At 39.3% G+C, this 22,584-nt stretch overlaps 1 protein-coding gene across 1 annotated transcript in view; it reads right to left on the bottom strand.

The window, feature by feature from the left end:
* ITPRID1 (ITPR interacting domain containing 1) overlaps positions 1-22,584 on the bottom strand; it is a 127,241-nt gene that overhangs the window by 103,012 nt on the left and 1,645 nt on the right. Inside the window, 3 exon segments of the mRNA XM_044656791.1 lie at positions 1,632-1,683; positions 21,259-21,302; positions 22,263-22,311. Coding sequence (XP_044512726.1) covers positions 1,632-1,683; positions 21,259-21,302; positions 22,263-22,311 — 145 coding nt within the window.

The raw sequence follows: 22,584 nt of genomic DNA, 5'->3' as shown, positions 1-22,584 counted from the left end.
GGGATAAATTGGGTGGTCTTCCAGGGCTAGTTCTCTTTCCTTCCTATGGCAGCTTACAGGTGGGAACATGGGCTGTTTGAACAGGTAGATTAGCCACGGGCATGTGGTTTTATTTTGTTACCTTTTTATTCCTTTACTCCCAGCGATTATTAATAAATCTTATAAAAGCATAATATTTAAAGTTATTATTATATATTAATTTTAATTTTCCCAGACTAAGGGTTTTCCTGCCCAATTCTCATGTGTGTAGGTTTTGTACACCATCTGATTTTTGACTTCATTGATAAGGGTAATAGCTAAGTCTTACATAGCACTATCTCATTGGCTCAGTCCACCTCCAAAGAAAGGACTGATGAATAAAAATAAATAAGATAGTTTTGAGTATACGTATATCTTTTTGCCAACTAATGCCTTCGCTAATGGGGAGAGGAGAGGAAGGGAGGGAGTTTACTAGGCATTTTAATGTAACAAACAAATAAATTTAAATTTAAAAAAAAAACTTATGAGACGGATACCATTAATATTCAAAATGTATGAATGAGGAACTTGGAACTATTAAGTGTTATATCCAGAGACGCACAGCTAGTAAGATTCTAAAGTGGGTCTTCCTGACTCTGAAACCAGCCAGTTCTCTATTGTATCACCTCGCTCAGTCATGGGCAACCTTTTAAACTTGGTGTATCAAAATTTACCAAAAAACTGAGCATCACTCGGATGCTGCGTCACTTTGAGAAAAAAAAAACATAATTTCATGATATTTATAGTTTAAATAACAAAAATGTGTCATGGTAATATATAACTATTTAATAAACCAAAATAGGTAAATGAATATAGGTAGAATTGTGCTCCATGGTGCCCAGAGTGTCTACACCACACTACAGCAAAGGTTTCATGCTCGGCACGGGGTCCCTTACTTCTCTCTATGTAGCCACATGCAGCCGAACGTCATTGAAAATGGCTACGCGTGTCAGTGCTGACACACGTGTCATAGGTTTGCCATCACCCACCCAGCTGCCGGACTGAAGGCTCCAGAACCGATAGATTAAAGGACCGAAGGTTCATAGATTCGATTTTGGAAGTACCGGCAGTGGCCGACCAAACTAGCCCTCTAATTGTACAAGTGAAGAAAGGATAGCCGGGATTTGAATCCAGCTCTTCATACTGCAGCCACAGACAAGGCTTTTCCCCCACCACTGTGCCATGCTGTCTCTGGGCACTGCCCATTTCACAGAGTCTATTCACAGAGAAAAGTTAATATTTTGGTTGCTAATCAACCTCTCTGATTAATGATAAGAACATGGTGAGCGCTTCAGTGTAATTGTTTTAATTATTTCATTACATTCATTTGAAAGGCTTCTGTCTGCCTTGTCTATGTGCCTGTTCCATTGATTTTCCAATCTACCCAAGAGCAGTTGAATTAATCTACTTATCTTGATAAAGAACTTGCTTTTTGCTCCAAGCTAGCAAAAGCTCATTAGCGCCATGGCACGGCCAACGGAGGATTTTTTCCCTGAAACTGCCATCATTAGGAGGGGGCTTCTAGGAACGTTGCTCTCCCCTCGCCCATCTTTGACTTCAAAGATGTGCCTCTGATGTACCTGGAGGGAACAAGGACCCATCCTGTGACCTACCTCATGTAGTCGTTCACTGTCGCTGGAAGCCCTCCTTGTTCAGACAAAGAATCTGCAAGGAAAAAAATGCTTTTGTTGGAATTGTTGGGTTTTTCCTTTTGTCTCACAGAAGGAGGAGTGTGTTCCCCCGGACACTAGCGTCAAAGCTGGCCTGCCTTGATTCATGGCCCCACAGTCCTGAGATACCCATCGTTGTAGCCGGCTCTTCTTTTTCATCTTCTCTCAAGTTCTGCCTTCCGTGTGAACAAAGGTTTGCCAATGAAAAGGGGGTGCGTGGGGAGAGGGGACGGCGCATTCACGTAACGTCCCAGCTCAGGTGTTTTCCTTCTCAGGAATTCTCCCAGAATCCTGCGTCCTCAGGACTCTCTTCAGTTGACTGAGTAAGCGGCTACTATGTGCCTGGTTCTGGGCTGAAGCAAGAAATGATTTGCCCTCCTGAGCCACACTGGCAATCAAGAGTGTTCAAGAGGGTGATCCCTTGCGGTTCACTAACAGAACAATCTAGGGTACGTTTTGAACTCCGATGAATTATGTTGCTCTGACCTGGGTTCAAATGATACCTTTGACACAGCTTGGCTATGTGACCTTAGGCAAGTCATTTAATCTCAGTGCCCCAAGCGCTTCTCCAAGATGAAAGGTTGCAGATGAAAGATTTATAATGGGGAAAAGGAGTTCCCCACCTTTCCCTACACTGATGAAATCACCAACCTCAGCCAACAATGAATAAAAAATAAATAAAAAATAAAAAATGAATAAACCATAATAGCCATGGAAATGGTGGATGTGGAAGCAAATGACCTACCTACAAACTCTATCCTGGACACTTTCTGCCTGTTTGAACTTCAGTAAGTCATTTAGGCTCTGCTAGCTTTGAGTTTCTCCACCTGTAAAATGAAGTTGTTGGACTATCTGGCTTCTGAGGTCCTTTCCAGCTCAAGATCTAAGATCCTCTGCCCACATCCTTAATGAATTACTTTATTTTTTTATTTTATTATTCTTTTAAACCCTTACCTTCCATCCTGGAGTCAATGTGTATTGACTCCAAGGCAGAAGAGTGATAAGGGGTAGGTAATGGGGGTCAAGTGACTTGCGCAGGGTCACACAGCTAGGAAGTGTCTAAGGCCAGATTTGAACCCATGATCTCCCATCTCTAGGCCTGGCTCTCAATCCACTGAGCTACCCAGATGTCCACATCCTTAATGAATTACTTTAAATGAAAAGACGTAAGCTTAGTGGTATTTACAAAAAAGTACAGTCAAAGACAAGATGTGAGGATGGGCTGGCTCAGATGCCCTGGGGGAGTCATCTCCCTGGGGGCCACTGAAAAGTCCAGCTGTGTCCTTGGCCAGACTCACCTGATTGTCCACCCCAGCCCCCCTGCATTTCCCCTGCTACATTACAGATTTAGAGGAAGGAAGGGAAACAAGCATTTATTAAGCACCTACTTGTGCTAAGTGCTTCACAAATACTATCTCATTTGATCTTTGTAACAACCCTGGAGGATGGTGCTATTATTACTCACTTTATAGCTGCAGAAATTGAAAACGAAAGGAGCTAAATGACTGGATCAGGGTCACCCAACAGCAAGTGTCTGAGGCTTGATTTGAAAACTCAAGTCTTCCAGATCCTTCGCTCAGTTCTCTATCTATTGTACCACTTAGATATCTCCAGTTGGCTCTAACATGCTAAATAACTTTCATGCCAGTCCTATTTTGGTGATTCCTTGTGGCTATAATGAGGTGATCTCATGGCCTACTCAGAAGCTAAGGGAATATCAATAATCAAACAATTAACAAGCACAAGGATAATGATACCTATGAATAGTATAAATACATGTCTATGTAAGAAAGAAAGAGATTGAAAAAGGAGAATGAGGAAGAGAAAATTAGGAAGAAAGAGGGAGGAAAAAGAGGGAGAGAGGGAAAGAGAGAGAAAAGGAGAGACAGGGAGGGAGAAAGAAAGAGAGAGAAAGAGAGGGAGAGAGACAGAGACAGAGACAGAGAACAAGCTTACTGGTTTCTAGTCACTTTGCCAAGTTATGGGAGTACAAAAATACGAACAAGAAACCCGATCTCTTCTCTGAAGCTGCTGAAATTCTAAATAGGTGAAGAGAATGCATAAAGGGGAAGCCTGAAGTGGCAGTTGGGGCATAAAAGGTACCCAACAGAAACACGGTAGCTAGTGAGAAGGAAGTAGTGGAAGCAAAAAGTGAGTTAAGTGAAGCATGCCTTGTGTACCTTCTGGAACTGGATTGAGAGAATGGGTCCTCAGAATGGAAATGGGAGAAGGGAAAGATGACAGATTAGTGCTTACAGGGATCCTCCAGGTCACCTTTTCTATCCCCCTAAGTAGTATATATAGAGAGAGCTGGGCCTTGTGTGAATTAAATATAATTTATAATATAATTTATAATATAATTTAGGGCGTCCTATTCCACCAGACTCACCTCATTTGGGAGGATGCTTTTGAGTCAGATGACTAGATTGCCATGATGGCAAAGAAAAAAAAATCCCAGCATGATGGTGGGAATGAGTTTTTTTCTGGCTCAGATATACATTGGGTTTGAGGGAACTCTTGTAAGAGAAAATAAGGCTGAAAAAAGATCGCAAGAGCAGATTCCCAAGAGTCTTGAATACTAAGCAGTGGAGACTATTTTAATTCCACAGGAAGCAGGATGAAGCAGGAGCAGATAATAACAATGACAATAAATGATTCCCACTTTGATTGCCCTTTGAGGTTTATAAAGCTCTTCATATGCATATCTCCCTGAATTTTTATGTCAATTCTGGTCAGTAGTTGCTACTTCTAGCCCCATTTTATAGATCAGGAAACTGAGGCTCAAAAAAGTTGAGAAACCTTGTTAGACCCTCAGAATTAATAAGGTAATATTTGAACCTAGCTCTTCCCAATACCAATACCAAATCGAGTTTTCTATTCACTGTGCTGTGAAAGCGATGTTTACTAGTATTAATAATAATAACATTTATTAAGCATTTTAAGGCTAATCAAGTGCTTTTTCCTCAATAACCTTGTGAGGCAAGTAGTACATATATTGTTGTCCCATTTTACGGATGAAGAGAATGACTTTGAAGCTACTTTAAGGAAGACTACTTTAGCAGCAGAATAGAAAATACTAGTGGATGAGTGAGAGGAGAATGGTTGCCTTATCTTTCTGGGATGCAGGTTTCCACATCTCTTCCCAGTCATTTCCGCACCATGCCACCACCTATATTCCCAATGTCTTCCTTTCCTGTTTCTATGTATGTGCTTTCTTCTTGTTAGACTGTGATCTTGAGGGCAAGTATTGTTGCTTTTTTTACTTAACACAAAGCATGACATGTAGTAAGCATTTAATAAAGGCCTATTCACTTTATCTTTCTTTCTCTCTTCCTTCCTTCCTTCCTTCCTTCCTTCCTTCCTTCCTTCCTTCCCTCCTTCTTTCTTTCTTCCTTCCTTCTTTTCTTCCTATCTGTCTGTCATCAGTGAAGCCAATCAGAATGATATTGCTGTAATACAAATGTCAAGTGATGAAGGAGAGTCAAGGATAGTGGCAATGGCACAAGAGAGAAAAAAAGACAAGTGCAAGAGACACTTTTTAAGAGTCCATAGAAGAGATGGTCAGATCTTCACCTTAGAAAAATCACTTTGGCAGATCGATTGGAATGAGGAAAGACTTGAGGCATGGCAACTGATAAGAAGCTATTGGAATAATTCAGGCAAGAAGTCATGATAAATATGAGTATAAGAAAACATTTATGAGAGGTATTGGGGAACATCAAGATTTCAGAAATAATGGGATCTGTGAGGTAACAGAAAATGAAGATTTGAAGGCAATACCCTGGTTGTGTACCTGGGACACTGGATAGAAGACTCTTCAATATTCCTTTAGAAAGGTTGCAGATGAGAAGGTCCTGGGAAATGGCCAAGAAGTGTCATTTATATATACCATCCTCATGTCTGGAATTCTTTCTCCTTGACATTCATTCTTGAATTCTCTAGTTTCCTTAAGACTCATTTCCAATGCTGTCTTTGGTATAGTTTGCCTGCCTTCTGGTCTTATAAATTCCCATGTGTGGGAAGTTTTCCTTGATTTTTTTTTACATCTGGTGATACCAGCAAAGTACTTGGGATATTCATCTGTTATTCCTTGTTCTTACTCTGAAAACTTCCCCAATGATAATTCTCCTGGATAATGTCTTCTCCACCACTTCCTGTGATTTTCCATTGCCCTTTATATCGCCAGTATTCTTATTTCTTTAGAGATTCTGTTATTCTATGATACATAACTGAACAGTACCAGTGAAAGACTATTGGTTTTAAAAAAGATATGCTTTCAGTCAGAAAAGTTAGGAAATGTGTCAAGTACTATATGTTTTCAATTACTCTCTTCCTCCTTTCTGTTCTGAGCTTAGCTCATTGTTCATCCACAGTGCCCATGTAAGGTAAATATATTGATGAACCAATTCAATTAATTTTATGTCCAATTAAATATCCCAGAAAGGGGAATAAATATTCTTTATCCTTTGGACTTTTCTTCTGTGGATCATTAGACCAACCAAGTCTGTGGCATTCCATAACTTGATGCAAGAAGCTGGACTACTTTGATATCTCTTTTCCATTTTGTTTCTGTGCAGGATGTCCTTCATGATAAAGAGAAGAAGACCTTATAGACTACCTCTCTTCCTGTTTTATGCCTTAATGGATAGTAATAGTTACAGGATTCTTGAACAAAGTTGTCTCTGTGGTTACATCTACCAAGAGATATCATAGCACCCTTAACAAATTCATTTTTAAAAATGCTCCTTTGGAAATGGATTTCAAAAGCTGAATTTTGTTCCACTGAGTCAAATGCTTTTTAAAAGAGATAAAAATACACACAAACACTGGCATTTTGTGTTCTATAATTCTTAGCCAACTTCAGGACTGTGGAATTGTGGCCAATTGCAGAAAACTATTTTCAAAAGGCCATCTTTCTCTTTATTCTCTTTTCATCAAGGATACCCTCAAAATATATTTAGATAAATGTTCAAAAAGATTTTATAGTTTGCTTTCATAGTTGATAATTTCATCTGTTTTTTCCTCTGATCAGCAATATTTTCTCCTCATTGTTACATTTTGAATAGTGAGCCCCTCAGTTCTTTCAAAATTATATCATCTCTAGTACAAATTCCTTCTGTGTATACTTGGTCTGGTTCAGTGGCTTTTTCAGCCTCCCCCCTCTTCTGTTGCAATTCCTACATTCTCATATAATGCACTAAGACCCCATGTATTTGGTGACTTCACTATCTTTGACAATGACAATAGGTAAGTAAAATAGGGTCACTACTTGCAGAATTGTTCCTCCAATTATCTATTTTTTCTCCCCATGTTAAGTTTTTTATCTTCTCAAGTTCTCCTCAAATGATCTAGTTTAGATAGGTTTAATATCAAGGTCTTAATCCAGAATCTTATTTTTAAACATATTTCCTATCATCCTCTCCTATATAGTTATTCTTTATGAGATCACCAAATAGCAATGTTTATTTTCTTTCGGCTTAGAGGATCTTATTGAGTTCTTATAGAATTTATCTACCACTTTATCTTCCAAGACATGCAAATAAGTTGTCATTTTCTCTGTAATGTTCTTCATAGCATCTTGACACTCATCATGGGAACTGCAAGATGGGATAAGCAGGTAGCCCAAGGAATGGTGTTTCTTGCTTCTTATCAGCTCATGATGAAGCTAACTCTGCCAAAACTTGCTAAGCCACCTCTCTGAAGAAAGGCAGATGGAGATAAACAGCAGACATCTCCTTTAAGGATAAAAATAATAGCTTACATGTCTATAGTGCCTTCTGGATTAAAAAAAATTTTTTTTTCACAAAAAACCCTCCCTAAGAAAGTAGTATATTATTATCCCTATTGTACAAATTAGTAAAGTGAAGCAAAGAGAAGTTGTGATTTCTCCTAGGAAATGATGTATTGATATGTGAACATAAAAGGGAACAAATATAATTATAAATAATCATAGGTTTAGAGCTGAAAGAGACCTATGAAATGATAATCCAGGAATTGCATGCTGGTAGTTAAGGTGGCAGAGTAAAGGGTACTTCATTTCCCCAATCCCTCCACATGCACATACTTTCATAAAAGAAAATAAATTTCCTCAAAACAAAGGAAAACTGGAGGAACATGTCTCACTGGAGTAAGAAGAGAGAGTAGCTCAGGTAGCAAAAAAAAACTGTTAGAACAGACAGAGAACTTGATCCAACCAAAAATGTGAATCCACAAGGGACAATGAAGAGGCAGAATGGTTAGCATCACAGCCTGAAGCACCATACATGGATATAGAAGGCAAAAAACACAGGAAACACCACAATCTCATGTCAGCAGAGCCCTGAAATTACAATGGAGCAGAAAAGGTGATTGGCTGAACTGCAGGAAATCCTGCACTTCCACATGTCAGTGGAGTCCTGAGGTTACAAGGAGGAAGAGAGGGGGATTAGTTGAAGTACAGGAAACCCTGCACGTTCATATGGCAGCTGAGAGCCTGAGGCAGCAAAACCCAGAAGAAGGGATGAGGATCAACCACGAAACAAAAGAAGAATGGCTAACACAGGGAGTTGAATATAGGTGAACAGAACAACTACAAACCTCCCTACAGAAAGTCAGGAGGGTCATTTCCTTGACAGACACACTGTGAGAAACATAGGCAGTCAGGTCCATCCCAAGTACCAAAGAAGAGTACTTTGCAAGCTTGGAGCATTGTGTCCTCTACCCCAGGAACAAAGTACCTCAACAAATAGATAATGTAACAGGGGAAAAAACAACTAGAAAAATACCAAAGGCTCCCGTAACTGCCCTCTCCCCAAATCCCTGACCTTAGAAAGTCACTTTAGTGACCAAAATACAAAGTCAGAAGAGAACAACAATGCCAAAAAGGAAAAATGTGAAGCCTCAAAGAAAAGTGTGAAAGGATGTCAGGCCCCCCCCAAAACCTTGGAAGATGCTTGAAAAGGAGTTTAAAATTAACTAATAAGAGAATTGATAGAAAAACTCAATAGCTAGAGAAAAATTCACTGAAAAAAATAAACTCCCTGAAAATTAGAATAGGCCAAAAGGAAAGGGCTGCACAAAAAATACATTGAAGAAAACTATTCCCTAAGGAATTGAATGAATGAAATGAAAAAGAAGGCAAAAACTTTGAAGAAAACAAGTTTGGCTAAAGGAAAAAGGGAACACAAAAAAACTCAAGGAAGAAAATAACCCCCTAAAATTTTTTAAAGAAGCTAATGAAGTCATAAGATCAGGAAACAATAAGACAAATTTATTAAAAATGAAAAATAGAAGAAAATCTAAAATACCCCATTGGAAAATGACTGACCTAGAAAATAGATCCAAGAAAGAAAATCTAAAAATCATCAGAATATCTGAAAGCCATGATCAAAATGAGAGCCTACACACCATATTATAAGAAATTATCAGAGGAAACTGCCCTGATATCTTCAAACAAGAGGGGAAAATAGAAATTGAGAGAATCCACTAATTACCTTCTGAAAGAGACCCCCAAATAAAATACACCAGGACTATTATAGCCAAATCCCAGAACTCCCAGGCCAAGGAAAAAGTACTACATGCAGCCAAAAGGAAATCATTCAAATACTGTGGAGGCACAGTAGAAGTTACACAAGGCCTAGCAGTTTCTACATTAAAGGACCAGAAGGCATGGAATATGATATTCAAAAAGGCAAAGGACCTAAAACTACAACTTAGAATTACATTTCCAGGGGCAGCTGGGTAGCTCAGTGGATTGAGAGCCAGGCCTAGAGACAGGAGGTCCTAGGTTCAAATCTGGCCTCAGACACTTCCCAGCTGTGTGACCCTGGGTAAGTCACTTGACCCCCATTGCCTACCCTTACCAATCTTCTACCTATAAGTCAATACACAAAAAAGTTAAGGGTTTAAAATTAAAAAAAAAAGAATTACATTTCCAAAAAACTGATCATAATCATCCAGGGGAAAAAAATGATATTCAATGAAATAGAAGCAATTCAGATTTTTCTGACCAAAAAGACAATGCTGAAAAGAAAGTTTGATGCACAAATTGAGAAGCAGAAAATGGTAAAGTGAAATCTTATGGGTTTTGATACGATTGTTGTATATAATCATATCTGAGAAAATGATAATTAAAATAAATAGATACTTAAAATACTTGAGAAAGGCAAGGTACTTAAAGTATGCAAAATACCTTAAGTATCTAAGATACTTAAGAACTATATCACACTATCAGGGCAATGAAAAGGAGTATACATAGAAAGAAGGAAGGAAGCTAAATAAGATGGGCTGATATCCTCCCCACAAAAGAGGGATGAGAAAGAAGAAAACATGGAGAAAAGAGAAAAAGAGAGATAGAAGGGAGTAAATTACATATCATTAAGAGGCTCATAGGAAACAAATACAGTAGAGAAGTTTGATAGGGTGGCTATGCTTTAAACTTACTCTCATCATGACTAACTAAAAGTAAGAATAAATACCACATTGAACCAGCTATAGAACTCTATTTCATGATATAATAAGAGGGAAGGAGGAATAAGGGGGAGGCAGAGTGGACAGAAAAAAAGAAGAATGGACTGAGGGAGTGGTCATTGAAAACAAAATTTCTGTGAACTCAAAAAAGCTAAAAGAAGAAAAAGAGAAGGGTGAATAGGAGGGAAATAAGGTGGAGGGAAACACACTTAGTCATAATAACTGTGAATGTGAATGGTATGACCTAACCCATAAAATAGAAGAGAATAGTAGAGAGCAGGGGTCAGCAACCTTTTTGGCCATGAGAGCCATAAACGCCACATTTTTTAAAATGTAATTTCATGAGAGCCGTACAGTGCTCACAGTGCTGCTCCTGTAACAGCGCCTGAAAAAAATTGACTTTATGGCTCCTGCAGAAAGAGCCATATCTGGCACTCAAAAGAGCCAGATATGGCTCGAGAGCCATACATTGCTGACCCCTGGTAGAGAGAATTAAAAATCAGAATCCCACACTATGCTACAAAGCACATTTTAAAAAAGGAGACACATACAAAGTAAAAGTAAGAGGCTGGAGCAGAATCTACTCTGCCTTAGCTAAAGTAAAAAACAAAAAGCAGGGGTATCATTCATGATCTTAGACAAAGTAAAGTAAAAATTGATCTAATCAAAAGAGAAAAAGAAGGAAATTACGTCTTGAAAAAGGCACATAGAAAATGAAATAACATCAATATTAAACATATATGCACCAGATGACATAGCATCTAGATTCCTAAAGGAAAAGCTACATGAATCATAGGAGAAAATAGATAGTAAAATGTTATGTGTGTGGGACCTCAACTTTACTCTTACTGAAGTAGATAAATCCAATCAGAAAATAAATAAGTAGTTAAGGAGGTAAATAGAACCTTAGAAATGCTAGATAGTATAGACTTCTGAAGAAAACTGAATAGGAATAGAAAGGAATACACCTTTTTCTTAGAAGCACATGGCACCTTCACAAAAATCAAGCACATAACAGGGTATTAAAACCTCATATCCAAATGTGGAAAAGAAGAAATATTAAATGTATACTTTTTAGACCATAATGCAATAAAAATTACACTCAGCAAAGGGCAACAGAAAGAGATACTAAAAATTTAACTGGAGAAATCTTGTAGCAAGTTTCTCTGACAAAAGACTCATCTCAAATATATAGAGAACAGAGTCAAATTTTTTTTTTATGTTATAAGAACACAAAGCATTCTTCAATCAAAAGATGGTTAAGGGATATGAATAGGTAGTTCTCAGAGGAGGAAATTAAAACCATCTGTAATCATATTAAAAATGCTCCAAACCACTGTTTATTAGAGAAATGCATAAAACAACTCTGAGGTACCACCTCATATCTACCAGATTGACAGATATAACCAAAAAGGAAAAAGATAAATGCTGGAGGGAATGTGGGAAAATTGAGACACTAATACTGTTGGTGGAACTGGAAACTGATACATCCTTTCTGAAGATGAATATGGAACCAGGCTCAAAGGGCCACATAATTATGCATATTCTTTGACCCAGTAATACGACTGGTGGGTCTGTATCTCAAAGAGATCAGAGATAAGGAAAAGAAGCTATCTTTACCAAAATATTTTGGCAGCTCTTTTCGTAGTGGCAAAGAATTAAAAACCAATGAGGTGTCCATCACCTGGGGAATGGTTGAATGAGTTGTTGTATATGGTTATAATGGAATACTATCATGTCATAAGGAATAATGAACAAGATGAGTTCATAAAGACCTGGAAAGATTTTTATGAACTGATGCAAAGTGAAGTAAGCAGAACCAGGAAAACAATGTATACAATAACAGAAATATTATGAAGGACTGTGAAGAAATACTGTGAAGCACTAAATCATTCTCAGCAAAGCCATTCTTATGATGAAAATGATATCCACAGGCAAAGAAGGAACTTTTGGTATCTGAGCACAGATCAAAGCATGCCATCTTCCACTATATTTCCTTCATAAGATTTCTGTTGCATGTGTGATATGTGACTTCTATGATGACATGAACAACCATCACATGAAAGTACAGATATAACCTATATCAGACTATTTATCACATTGGAGAAGAAAGGAAAGGAGGAAAGGAGAAAACTTGAATTCTAAAATGTCAAAAATTGTTTCTATATGTAACTAAAATTCTTCAAAAAATGATAATTCAATTTCTTCACTTAACAGATTTGCAAAATGAGACTCTGATGGAACACTGACAAGCCTAAAGTCACAAAGACAAGATGTAACATTCTTTCCATCAAACTTTGACATTTGGAGACAAACATTTCAGGTAATGCTCTTAAGATAATGGACTCTCCTAATCTGCCATGAATCGGGAAACAATTTAAGAGTAATTAAAAAAATAATAGCAGAGCAGAGGGGGCAGGATATTCCAGGCATGGAAGACAGAGATAGGAGATGGCATGATATATATGAGAGAGTAGGCTAGGATAGCTGGGTCAAGAAGATATGAAGAAAATCAAAATGTGAATAGACAGTAAAGGTAAGTTGGTGCCAAGTTGTGAAAGGCTTTAAAAGCCAAAGAGGATTTTATATTTGATCCTGGAGGAAATAGGGAGCCCTGGAGCTTCCTGAAATGGGGGACGACATTGTCAATTCTGCACTTTGTGAAAATCAGTCTGACAGTTGAGAGGATTGGAATGGAGAAGGAACTTTGAGCAGGAGAGCAAGCAGAAGGCTATGGCCCAGGTCCGGATGATAGAAGATGCTGGCCTGAACTGGAGTGGAAGCAATATGAGTGGGGAGAATGGTGCCCATATGAGAGATATTCAGAACAGGGACATTAGATTAATAGTACAGGTACGAAGAAATGAATGTTCGAAAAACAAAATGGAAATACAAATAATTCCATTAAAATGTAAATAAACTAAAAGAGGGTTTAAATAAACGCACGATTGAGAGCTATTTGAGGGGTCCTTTTTTTCTCTCTCTAATACAGGCATAGCAGTAAAGATATAGTAAAAAGAGCCTAGATACTAAAATATCTAGTATAAGATATTTTATACACACACACATATATGTCTATATAATATGCCCCCAAACTGGAATGGGTTTGAATCATGGCCCTCCCACTGATTTCTTGTTTGACTTGGACGTATTATTTAACCCCTCTGGGCTGAAGTTTGTGAATCTGAAAACAAAGATGGTGATGCCATCTTAGGGGCCTTCTAGTTCTAGACATGGGGGAAGGGGAGGATCTACCTTTAGATGATTCCTAAGCCCCCTTCTGCTCCCAAACTGTGATATTGTGAACTTGCTTGCTAAGTTGTCCCCTCCAACACAATTTCCAAACTTCAGGGGCTAAAGGCATCATCCTGGGCTAGATGGCTCACTAGTTGTTTGACTCAGGGGAACATTTCTTATGTTTAATGCAGTGATGGGCAAACTTTTGAAAGAGGGGGCCAAAGGAAAGGAAATGCTCATCTGTCAGTCTGTTTCTAAGGCAACTGTTTTGAAGTTTAATTGTATTGTATCCTAATTGTATTTGTCAGATTAGGAATAATGTAGAGCAGCCTGATAGAACATTTCAGGGGCCGCATCTAGCCCGAGAGCTGTAGTTTGCCCATCACTGGTAATGGATAATTATCTGGTAAACAGCAGATCCTGGGCCAAGAGTAAAGTGGGTTGGATTTTTAACTTTACATAGTGAGACCAAGGAGGCCTGGAGTCATACTTATGAGAGGCAGCAGAGAATAGTAGATTGGGCACTGGTCTTGGAGTCAGGAAGATCTGAGTTCAAATTCTACCTCAGATACTTGTTAGCTGTATGACCCTAAGTAAGTCATTTAACTTCTCTGTCTCTAAATCTCCTTGTCTTTAAAATTAGAAGATTGACTTGGCCTCAAAAGTCTCTCATACCTCTAACCCTATGATTTTGATCTCTTAATTGTTGGCTTTTTTAAAGGCTCACAGAGTATGTCAAGTGTACAAATGACTTAGGATTTGACTTCAACACATGAATTAGAGGTCAGAGTAGAAGGGAACTGAGAATTAATATATCTATACATTAGAAAGCAGAGATATAAGTAGCTCTTGAAACCCTTGATACAAACAAGATACCAAGTGATATTTTTAGGGGAGGAAGACATCATGGAAGCATCTGGGGGGAGCAGGAAAGGTTGACTGTTTGTAATGATCCTTGAAGGGATTCCAAGAGGCAGAGGTATGTGTGGGGGTGGAGTTCCATGAGTGAGTAATGGCAGGAAAACCAGTTGGGCAGAAATATAGAGTGTCTGAAAGGGACTAAATGATATGTAATAAGGATTCAAAGGTCAGTTGGGAAGACAATGTGAAGGGCTTTAAATGCCAAAGAGAAGAGTCTGGTTCTGATCATGAGGCAATAGAGAATCGTGGGAGCTAAACAAGTGAGGTAGTGAGACCTTTACTTAAACAAAATCCCTTTGGTATCTGTTTGGACGTTGGAGACATGGAAGTCAATAACATGGATGAAATCCAAGTGAGAGGCACCGAGAGCCTGAACTAAAATGGTGACTGCATGGACGGAGAGAAGGGGACAGATGTGAGCAACAATGGAAGGAAGAACTATCAAGACTTGGCAATGCGTTGGATGAGAGGGGCAAATGCAGAGAGGATGCCATCTAAGCTGTGGGTCTCGGTGGCTCAGCATGATGCCCTCTACAGAAAGAGAGAAGTTTGAAAGAGGGGAATTTTTGACCAGAAGGACAAGTTCAGACAGAAATGTCCAATATACAGCTGGTGATGATGGCTATTGCTACCCAAACAGAGGTGTCCTTCAAGGTTCTGTTTTGGATCCTGTTTTCTCTTTACTTTCTCTCATCCATTCCTTCATCTCTTATGGGTTTACTATCACCTCCGTAAGACGACTACCAAATCTGTATATCTGGCTCTAATGCAAATTTATATATGCAGCCTGTAGGATGGCCCACCTCTTAGATTTTCTATAATCTTGCGAACTCAATAGTACAAAACAGAATGTCTTCTCTCCTCCCCAAATCCATTCCGCCTTCAAATTCCCCTATTTCTGTTCAGGATGTTGCCATACATCCAGTTATCTTTTTCCAACTTCAGAGCCATCTTTGACTCTTCCCTCTCTCTCATCTACCATATGCAATTAGTTGCCAAGTCTTGTCACTTCTACATTGATATCCTTCCCTTTCTCTCCAATCACACACTCCTCCCCCTAGTTCAAAACCTTATTACTTCTCATCTGGAATATGATGATCTCTTTGTTAGGGGTCTCCAGTCTTTCAATCTCTCCCCTCTCCAATCTATCCTGTACATAGTTGCCAAAGATGTCTGCCTCTTTGTCTGACTGTGACTCCCCCATCCTTATAACTTTTCAAACCAGCCCTTTAGACTTTACCTTCTCATTTAAAGGCCTTTGTAATTCCAGCTCCAGCTTTCTCCCATGGTTCTCTATTATCTCTATGATAAAAAAATACATTATTTAAGGCCCTTCACAACCTAGATTAATATCCTTCTCCTTTACACACTGTCCAGTCAAATTGATCTTATTGTTCCTCACATGACACTCTGTCTCCCATCATCTGCCCTTTAAATTCACTATTACTCGTGTGTAGAATTCACTTCCTCCTGATAGTCACCTCCTAGAATGCCTGATTTCCTTCAAGAGTCAGCAAGCTCTTTCTGATTGACCAGCTTCTAGAAAAATCATCTCCAGAAAAATTATCTTCTGTCTATAACTCACACTTGTGGTCTCTTTGACTACAGTATAGGTCCCTTGAGGGCAGAGATGGTTTTAAATTTTGTTTTGTGTCCCTAGTGCCTAGCACAATATCAGGCACATAGGCAAAAATGCTTGATCAATGGATTCATAGGATTTTCTATTTTAGACAAATAGGTCTAATTGTTGTCCTTTATGTTCAGCTACTACCTCCATGTCTCACTTCCATTCCACTTCACAGACTGTTCTGCCTATTGGATTCTTTCAACCACTTGGAAGCCAGCTCCTTTAGGAAGTCTTTTTTGACATCTCTAACAATCTTCTCTCTGTCTTCTCAAATTATATTGTATTTATTTATCTGTCTAGACTTTGTATCTCCCAGTAAAATGTAAGCTCCTTAAGGGTAGGAAAGATTTTCAATTTTGTCTTTGTTTCCTAAGCTTTGCTTAACAAGAAAATGCTTAACAAAAGCTTTTTGAATGAATGGTTGAATTCTATCCCTTTTTTCTACATATCCCACAGTTGAAACTGTGACAATATCCATGTTTATTACCTGTGTAATCCTGGCTAGTCCCAACTTCATTGAACCTTACTTTCATCATCTATAAAATGGTCAAGATGGACTAGATAGTCTCTAGAATCTCATCCAGTTCTAGATTGTTTATCCTTTGATCTTATTGCCTGTTCTCTCTTCCCTGGGCCTCAGAGGCCATACTCTTCTTTTTTCTTTCTTGTTTTTGATCTTTCTCTTTCTCTTCATCTTAGTCCTCATCTATTTTTTCAGACTCTTTGATATTGGTTTTCACCAAAAACCTACCTTTGGTCTTCCTTTCTTTGCCCTCCTTTTCTTTCTTTTCCCATAGACCACTATGACCTCAACTTCTCTCCCCTTTAGTCTACTACTTTTTAAAAAATGTTCTTTCTCCGCTGGGATCACAGATATTAAGTTGAAAGGCTTTATCAAGTCTCAAGCAATTGCTTGAGATACACAGAAGTTAAGCAACATGTTAAGAGCAGGTTTGAAATCCAGTCTTCTTGACCTCAAGGCCAAGACTCTATTTTTTTTAAACCCTTGTACTTCGGTGTATTGTCTCATAGGTGGAAGAGTGGTAAGGGTGGGCAATGGGGGTCAAGTGACTTGCCCAGGGTCACACAGCTGGGAAGTGGCTGAGGCCGGGTTTTGAACCTAGGACCTCCCATCTCTAGGCCTGACTCTCACTCCACTGAGCTACCCAGCTGCCCCCCCCCTTTTTTTAGAGACAAATTGGTTTTTAATAAATAGTGCTATCCCTTCAGCAATTTAGTCGCCAATGCCGACTCTTACCCTCTTAACAAGCAATGCCTTCAATTAATGGGAGACAATGGGCACAGCTGCCCTGGAAGGCAGGTGGACCCAAGTTTAGATCCTGCTTCTAACAAATACTGACCGTGTGTCCCTGGACAGGTCTTAACATCTCACTGCTGTTGTCAGTGATCTACGATTATAAATTGTAGATATTGGTGGGAGTTTCCTCTGCCAATGAAATCATAGCTCTTCTCCTTTTCTCTATTATAAACCAATAACTGATTGACTAATGTGTCCTTCTATGGAGCTGGAGGCTGCATGCGGGCAGGAACCACAGAAGGGTCAAATATTTGTTGGGTGGATTACGGCAGAGATGCCTTGAATTCTGAGATCCTGTCACCAACAGAGCTCCCCCTGCCCCCTAATGCCTAGCACAATGCTTGACACTGTGGCACTTAGTCAATATTATTCTGCTTGTGTGATGCTCCCCCAGTCTTACCCACAGAGATGGGCATATGAGTAGGATACCTAACGAGAGGGTCAGAGCATCAACGTACTTCATGAACTTGGCTTGCTATCGTGCCATTTCTGGGCCAAAATGCCAACTCCCCAACCCCCTTTACCTACTTGCATCTCTTGCCATCCTTCCTACTGTTAAGCTGCCTTCTACCATCTGAAACAGCAGACACTGAACTTCACCCTGCAAGATGTATTCTTGGAGAAGATGTCGTTAGAGATACAGAAGGCCCTCATTAGCACCTTCATTGGCTTAGAAAGCATTTTTAATTTCAGTTTCCATAAGCATTTCTGACTGATTCATGGAAGACATTTGGTTCTTTGGAATATATTCCAATAGAGGAGTCAGATTACATTTTTACAAGCCTTGACAAGAATAGCACTTCTGAAGCTTCCAGGGCATTTAACTCCTTCATGACCAGGATCCTTTGAGGAGCACAGTCGGTCTTCTCTTGCATCGTATAGTCAGGAAAACTGGTGGGCGCAGATCATAGAGTGATTCTAATTTAGAGCTGGTGTCAGTCTGATCCCACAAACACTGGAGCCTCATTTATGCTCTGTCACCCAGGTTTTAAACCCTGTAGTCATCTTTGACTCATCACTCATCTTTATCTCCTATATAAGGGAATGACAAGGAGAATCAGTGAAAGGGACTCAGAGAGAAAAGATTGAAGGTGGAAGAGGAAGGGCATGATGGCTGTTTTTGAAGAGTTGGCACATAAACTGAGAATTAGATATTTTGTCTCCAACTGAAAGAATTAGGAACAAAAGATGGAAGCTGCAGAAGGTCAGGTTTGGGCTTGAAGGCAGAGAAAGTTGCTGACCATTAGAATGATCCAAAAGTTGAATGGACCTCTTTGGGAGATGATGGGTTGACCTTTATTGGAGATCTTCAAGAAATTCCTGGGTTCCTACCTGTCAGGATATATTGGAGTGGAGATGCTTTTCGTGGTGTGCATTGGACAAGGTAGCTGAGGAGGTTCCACCCCTGTCTAAAATTATGCAATTCTGTGATATGAATTCATTCACCAAGTGCTGTAAATTATTTCAATGAACTTTCCTATTCATCTGTTTTCCATTCTCACTGCAACTACCTTGCCTGAGTCCTTTTATCTGGGTTACTACAACAGCCAAGTAGCAAACCTCCTCTCTCTCCCTCATCTTTTCCTATCCCCAAATCTCTGGGTCCCAATTTTCACATTACTTTTCTTGATTTAACATTTGAATACTGCAACTGCTTTGCTCAATAGCCTCTCCTGCCTTCCTGCCGGAGAGATAACTTGGTGCCATGCAAAGGACACTGGGTAAAGTACATAAAGCTTTGGGTTGGAGTCCTGGCCCCACCACTTTCTGGGTATGTGGCTATGGGCAAAGCACTGAACCTCACTAGGCTCAATTTCTCCATCTGTTAAGTATAGACAATAATGACTGCATTCTTTCCTCACAGAGTCTTTGCAAACTTTCAAGTGCAATAGAGATATATTAGCTATTAGAATGAGTTTCATTTCTTCCTCCATAAAGTGGGGCATCCTCAAAATGAGGGTGTTTACACTCTCTACCTCACAGGGTTGTGAGGAGGAAAGAACTTGGTATACTATCTGACTTTGGACTTTCTGGCTAATGAACAAACGGTCGAGGGACCTTTCCATATCTTTGACAGCTAAAATCTCTTGTAGAAGTTAGCTACCCCTGCTTGAATGTGAGCTCTTTGAGAGCTGGTATGTTTATTTGTATTCCCAGCACTTGGCATGGTGCTTTGCACATAGTAAGTGCTTAATAAATACTTAATCATTCATTCATTCATTCATTCATTCAAGATGGAGAAGTCTCCTCCCAAGCCTGCTCTCCCATCACTTGAAAGGTCTTGCCAATACTACATTGACTCTTTCCACCCTGTCTCCTTTCTTCTCACTCTAGTGTAGCGTAGTGTAGTGAAATGATCAGCCCATGCTTCTGCAATATCACTTTGGCATTTGTGTGGATGGTGGAAGGGACAAGGACATAGCTCTATTGGCCCTCACTTGGAAGACTAACTGATCTTCCTACATGCAGTCGCCTCCTTATACATGAGTAGTAAAAACCAATGTGTCATGATAGAGCAAGAGTTTTTGATGCTCCCATTGGCTCTGGGTCTTTACTATTTCCCTGCCAAAGTTTTCTTATCTGTGAAATGAGAGTAATAATGTCTCCAAAAACAAACAAATGAGCAACTTCATGAGTGACATGATTTAAATTTAAAACTAGAAGAGATCTCGAGGTCACTGAGTCCTCTTTCATCATTTTACAGATGAGGAAACTGAGTCCTGGAGGGAAATTACTTGCCCAAGGTCATACAATTAATAAGTAGCTGAGGCAGTTTTTAATTTAGGTATTCCTGACTCCAAGTCCAGCATTCTATCCACTGTGCCAACTAACAAGAAGTGGGGAGGAGGGGCGGAGAAGGATTATTTTGAAGTTCTTGTCTTTTGGGCCAGTCATAGGATCTAGAGATGGAAAACATCTTGAAAACTATCTAGTTCTACTCTCCCAATTTAAAGATGAGGATACTGAGGTTCGGGAGGGTGAGATAAATGGATCACACATAGTCCTAAAGTTAGTACTTGTCAGAACTGTACTCCCTCCTTTGACTCCAAGTCCAGGGTACCTTCCAGAACCATGACTAGTCATTGCTCCACCTGAAGTAAGTAGCAGCAGCAGTGGAGGAGAAAAAGGAGGAACAGATTTACTCAGGGTAGAACCTCTGAAGGAGAAGAAAAAGACTCAGGGTAGTTGAGGTTTATAATCTTTTGAAGACAAAGAAAATGCTCCTCAGATGAGGTGACCACTGCCTTGTCATGGGAATAGAGAAGACAAGGGAGAAGCACCTTAGCACTCTCTAAGTTTTCTGCCCTGGAGCTAAGCCCCATCATCTCAGCTTTCTTACAATTCTGGTCCCTTCCACTCTGTAAGATCTTGGATACAGAACTGGGAGAGACATTATTGGATATCTAGTCTGACCTTATCAAGTGCCAAATCAGGTAAGGAGAACAAGAGAGGTTAGGCAGCTGGGTGACTCAGAGTGTTGGACCTGGAGTGAGAAAGATCTGAGTTCAAGTCCAGCCACAGACACTTAATAGGTGTATGCTGCTGGGAAAAGTACCTGACTTCTATTTCTTCATTTTTCAAAATGGTGACAAGAATATCACCCATATCATAAAGTTATTATTAGGATGAAATGAGATATTATTTACAGAGCACCTTGCAAACTTTAGAAGTACTCTCTCTGTGGAAGCTAAATTATTATTAATATTATTATTATTGGAAGTTACTTGTCTAAGGTCACACATATAGTAAGAAAAAGAGGTGGTATTTGAACTCAGTTCCTCTCACTCTAAATCCAGTGCCACTACAATTTCAGCTTCCAGTAAAATTGCCTATTTTGACTTAAACTAAATGAGCTACATTCTTATGCAGATCCAGTTTTCCATGAAATCTTTATTTTCTTTAAAAAATTGGTTGACAAAGACATCTAACACTCCCCTCCTCTTACACATACACACACACACACACACACACACACACACACACACCTGATCCACTCAACAAGTTTGTTCTTGGCTTACCAGTTTGGTTGATGGCTTGCTGCAAGTTTTCATGGGCAGTGATACTGTCAACAAATACAACAAATGAAAGTTAAAAGATGAATCCAAATAAATGACACCAAATTTATTTTTAGCTAAGCAGACAACATGTTGACAAGTCCACATGTGGACTTCATTCAGGGAGAAGTTTCCGGATCCCAAATCATGTCAGTAGAGACCAAATCCATTTTTCTCTTTTGAACCACATGACTCACTATTGAAGCTCTGAAGTTAAATAATCATAGATTAGTCATTTATAAATGACTGAAAAATCCTCCCCGAAATGCTGACTTTTCAGTGAGAATTGAGAAGTAGCTGGGAATGGGGGGTGGTCTGGTATGGTCATTTAGAGGAGTCAAGAACTCCATCAATATCATCAACTCAGTTGTAATTTATACTTTGAGAGAGTGGACTAGAGGATCCTAAGTACCCAGGCAATTCTCTAAGATATTAAATGACCTCCTAAGATCATACAGTCCATATGGAGGAGAAGTGAGACTTGAATTCAGGCCTTCCTGACTCCAAAAGCAATCCTCTCCCGTGTGTTTCACATACTGTGATCAAGGAAACTTACAGTGGGGGTTGCCCAATAAGCCAAGAGTTCTTAATCTGAGCTCCATGAAACTTTTTAAAAATCTATTTTGATAACTGTTTTTAGTATAATTGATTTCCTTTTGTAATTCCACATGTTGTATTTATTTTAAAAACATTTCAAGAAGGGGTCCCTAGGTTTTGCTAGCTTGCCAAAGAGAGTAATCAACGATCCCTCATAAAAAGGTCAAGAGCCCCCACACTTGTCGAAATGGGATTATTTAGGGTATATAAATAAGACAAGTCTCTCTAAGGACAACTAAACTTCTCCCCCCCCTTCCCTCCCTCCATACCCTATTTCAATGTGAAAAGTCAAGTGTGGGCCAGATTACCTATAATTCCTAACTCTGCAAGACCCAAATGTCTCTGCAGCAAGTACAGAAAGAAAGACTTACAAGACACTAGAGTCCAGCCACTGCTGTACACTTTCTTGTCTAGAATTCCCTAGAAATGAGAAAGAAATAAAACAGTTAGCCCCCTGATACCAGCACGAGTAAAGCCGAACCCTTTGGCAACAGCTCTATGTTTAGTCTCTTTCCAACATATTTCATCTTATTTTTCTATAAACATATTAAATATTTCCCCCTGATACCCAAACCCTCATGTTTGCTGGTGCCAACCTTTACTGGGAGCAGAATGCAAACTGGCAAAGGAAGGCATGTGTCTTGCAGAGAAAAAAGAGTTCAAGTTCAAGGAAGGAAGGAAGGAAGGAAGGAA

The sequence above is a fragment of the Gracilinanus agilis genome, chromosome 1 (assembly GCF_016433145.1).
Source record: "Gracilinanus agilis isolate LMUSP501 chromosome 1, AgileGrace, whole genome shotgun sequence".
NCBI classification, from domain to species: Eukaryota; Metazoa; Chordata; class Mammalia; order Didelphimorphia; family Didelphidae; genus Gracilinanus; species Gracilinanus agilis.
Note: the sequence above shows the minus strand (reverse complement) of the source record. Positions and strands in the feature narration are given on the sequence as shown.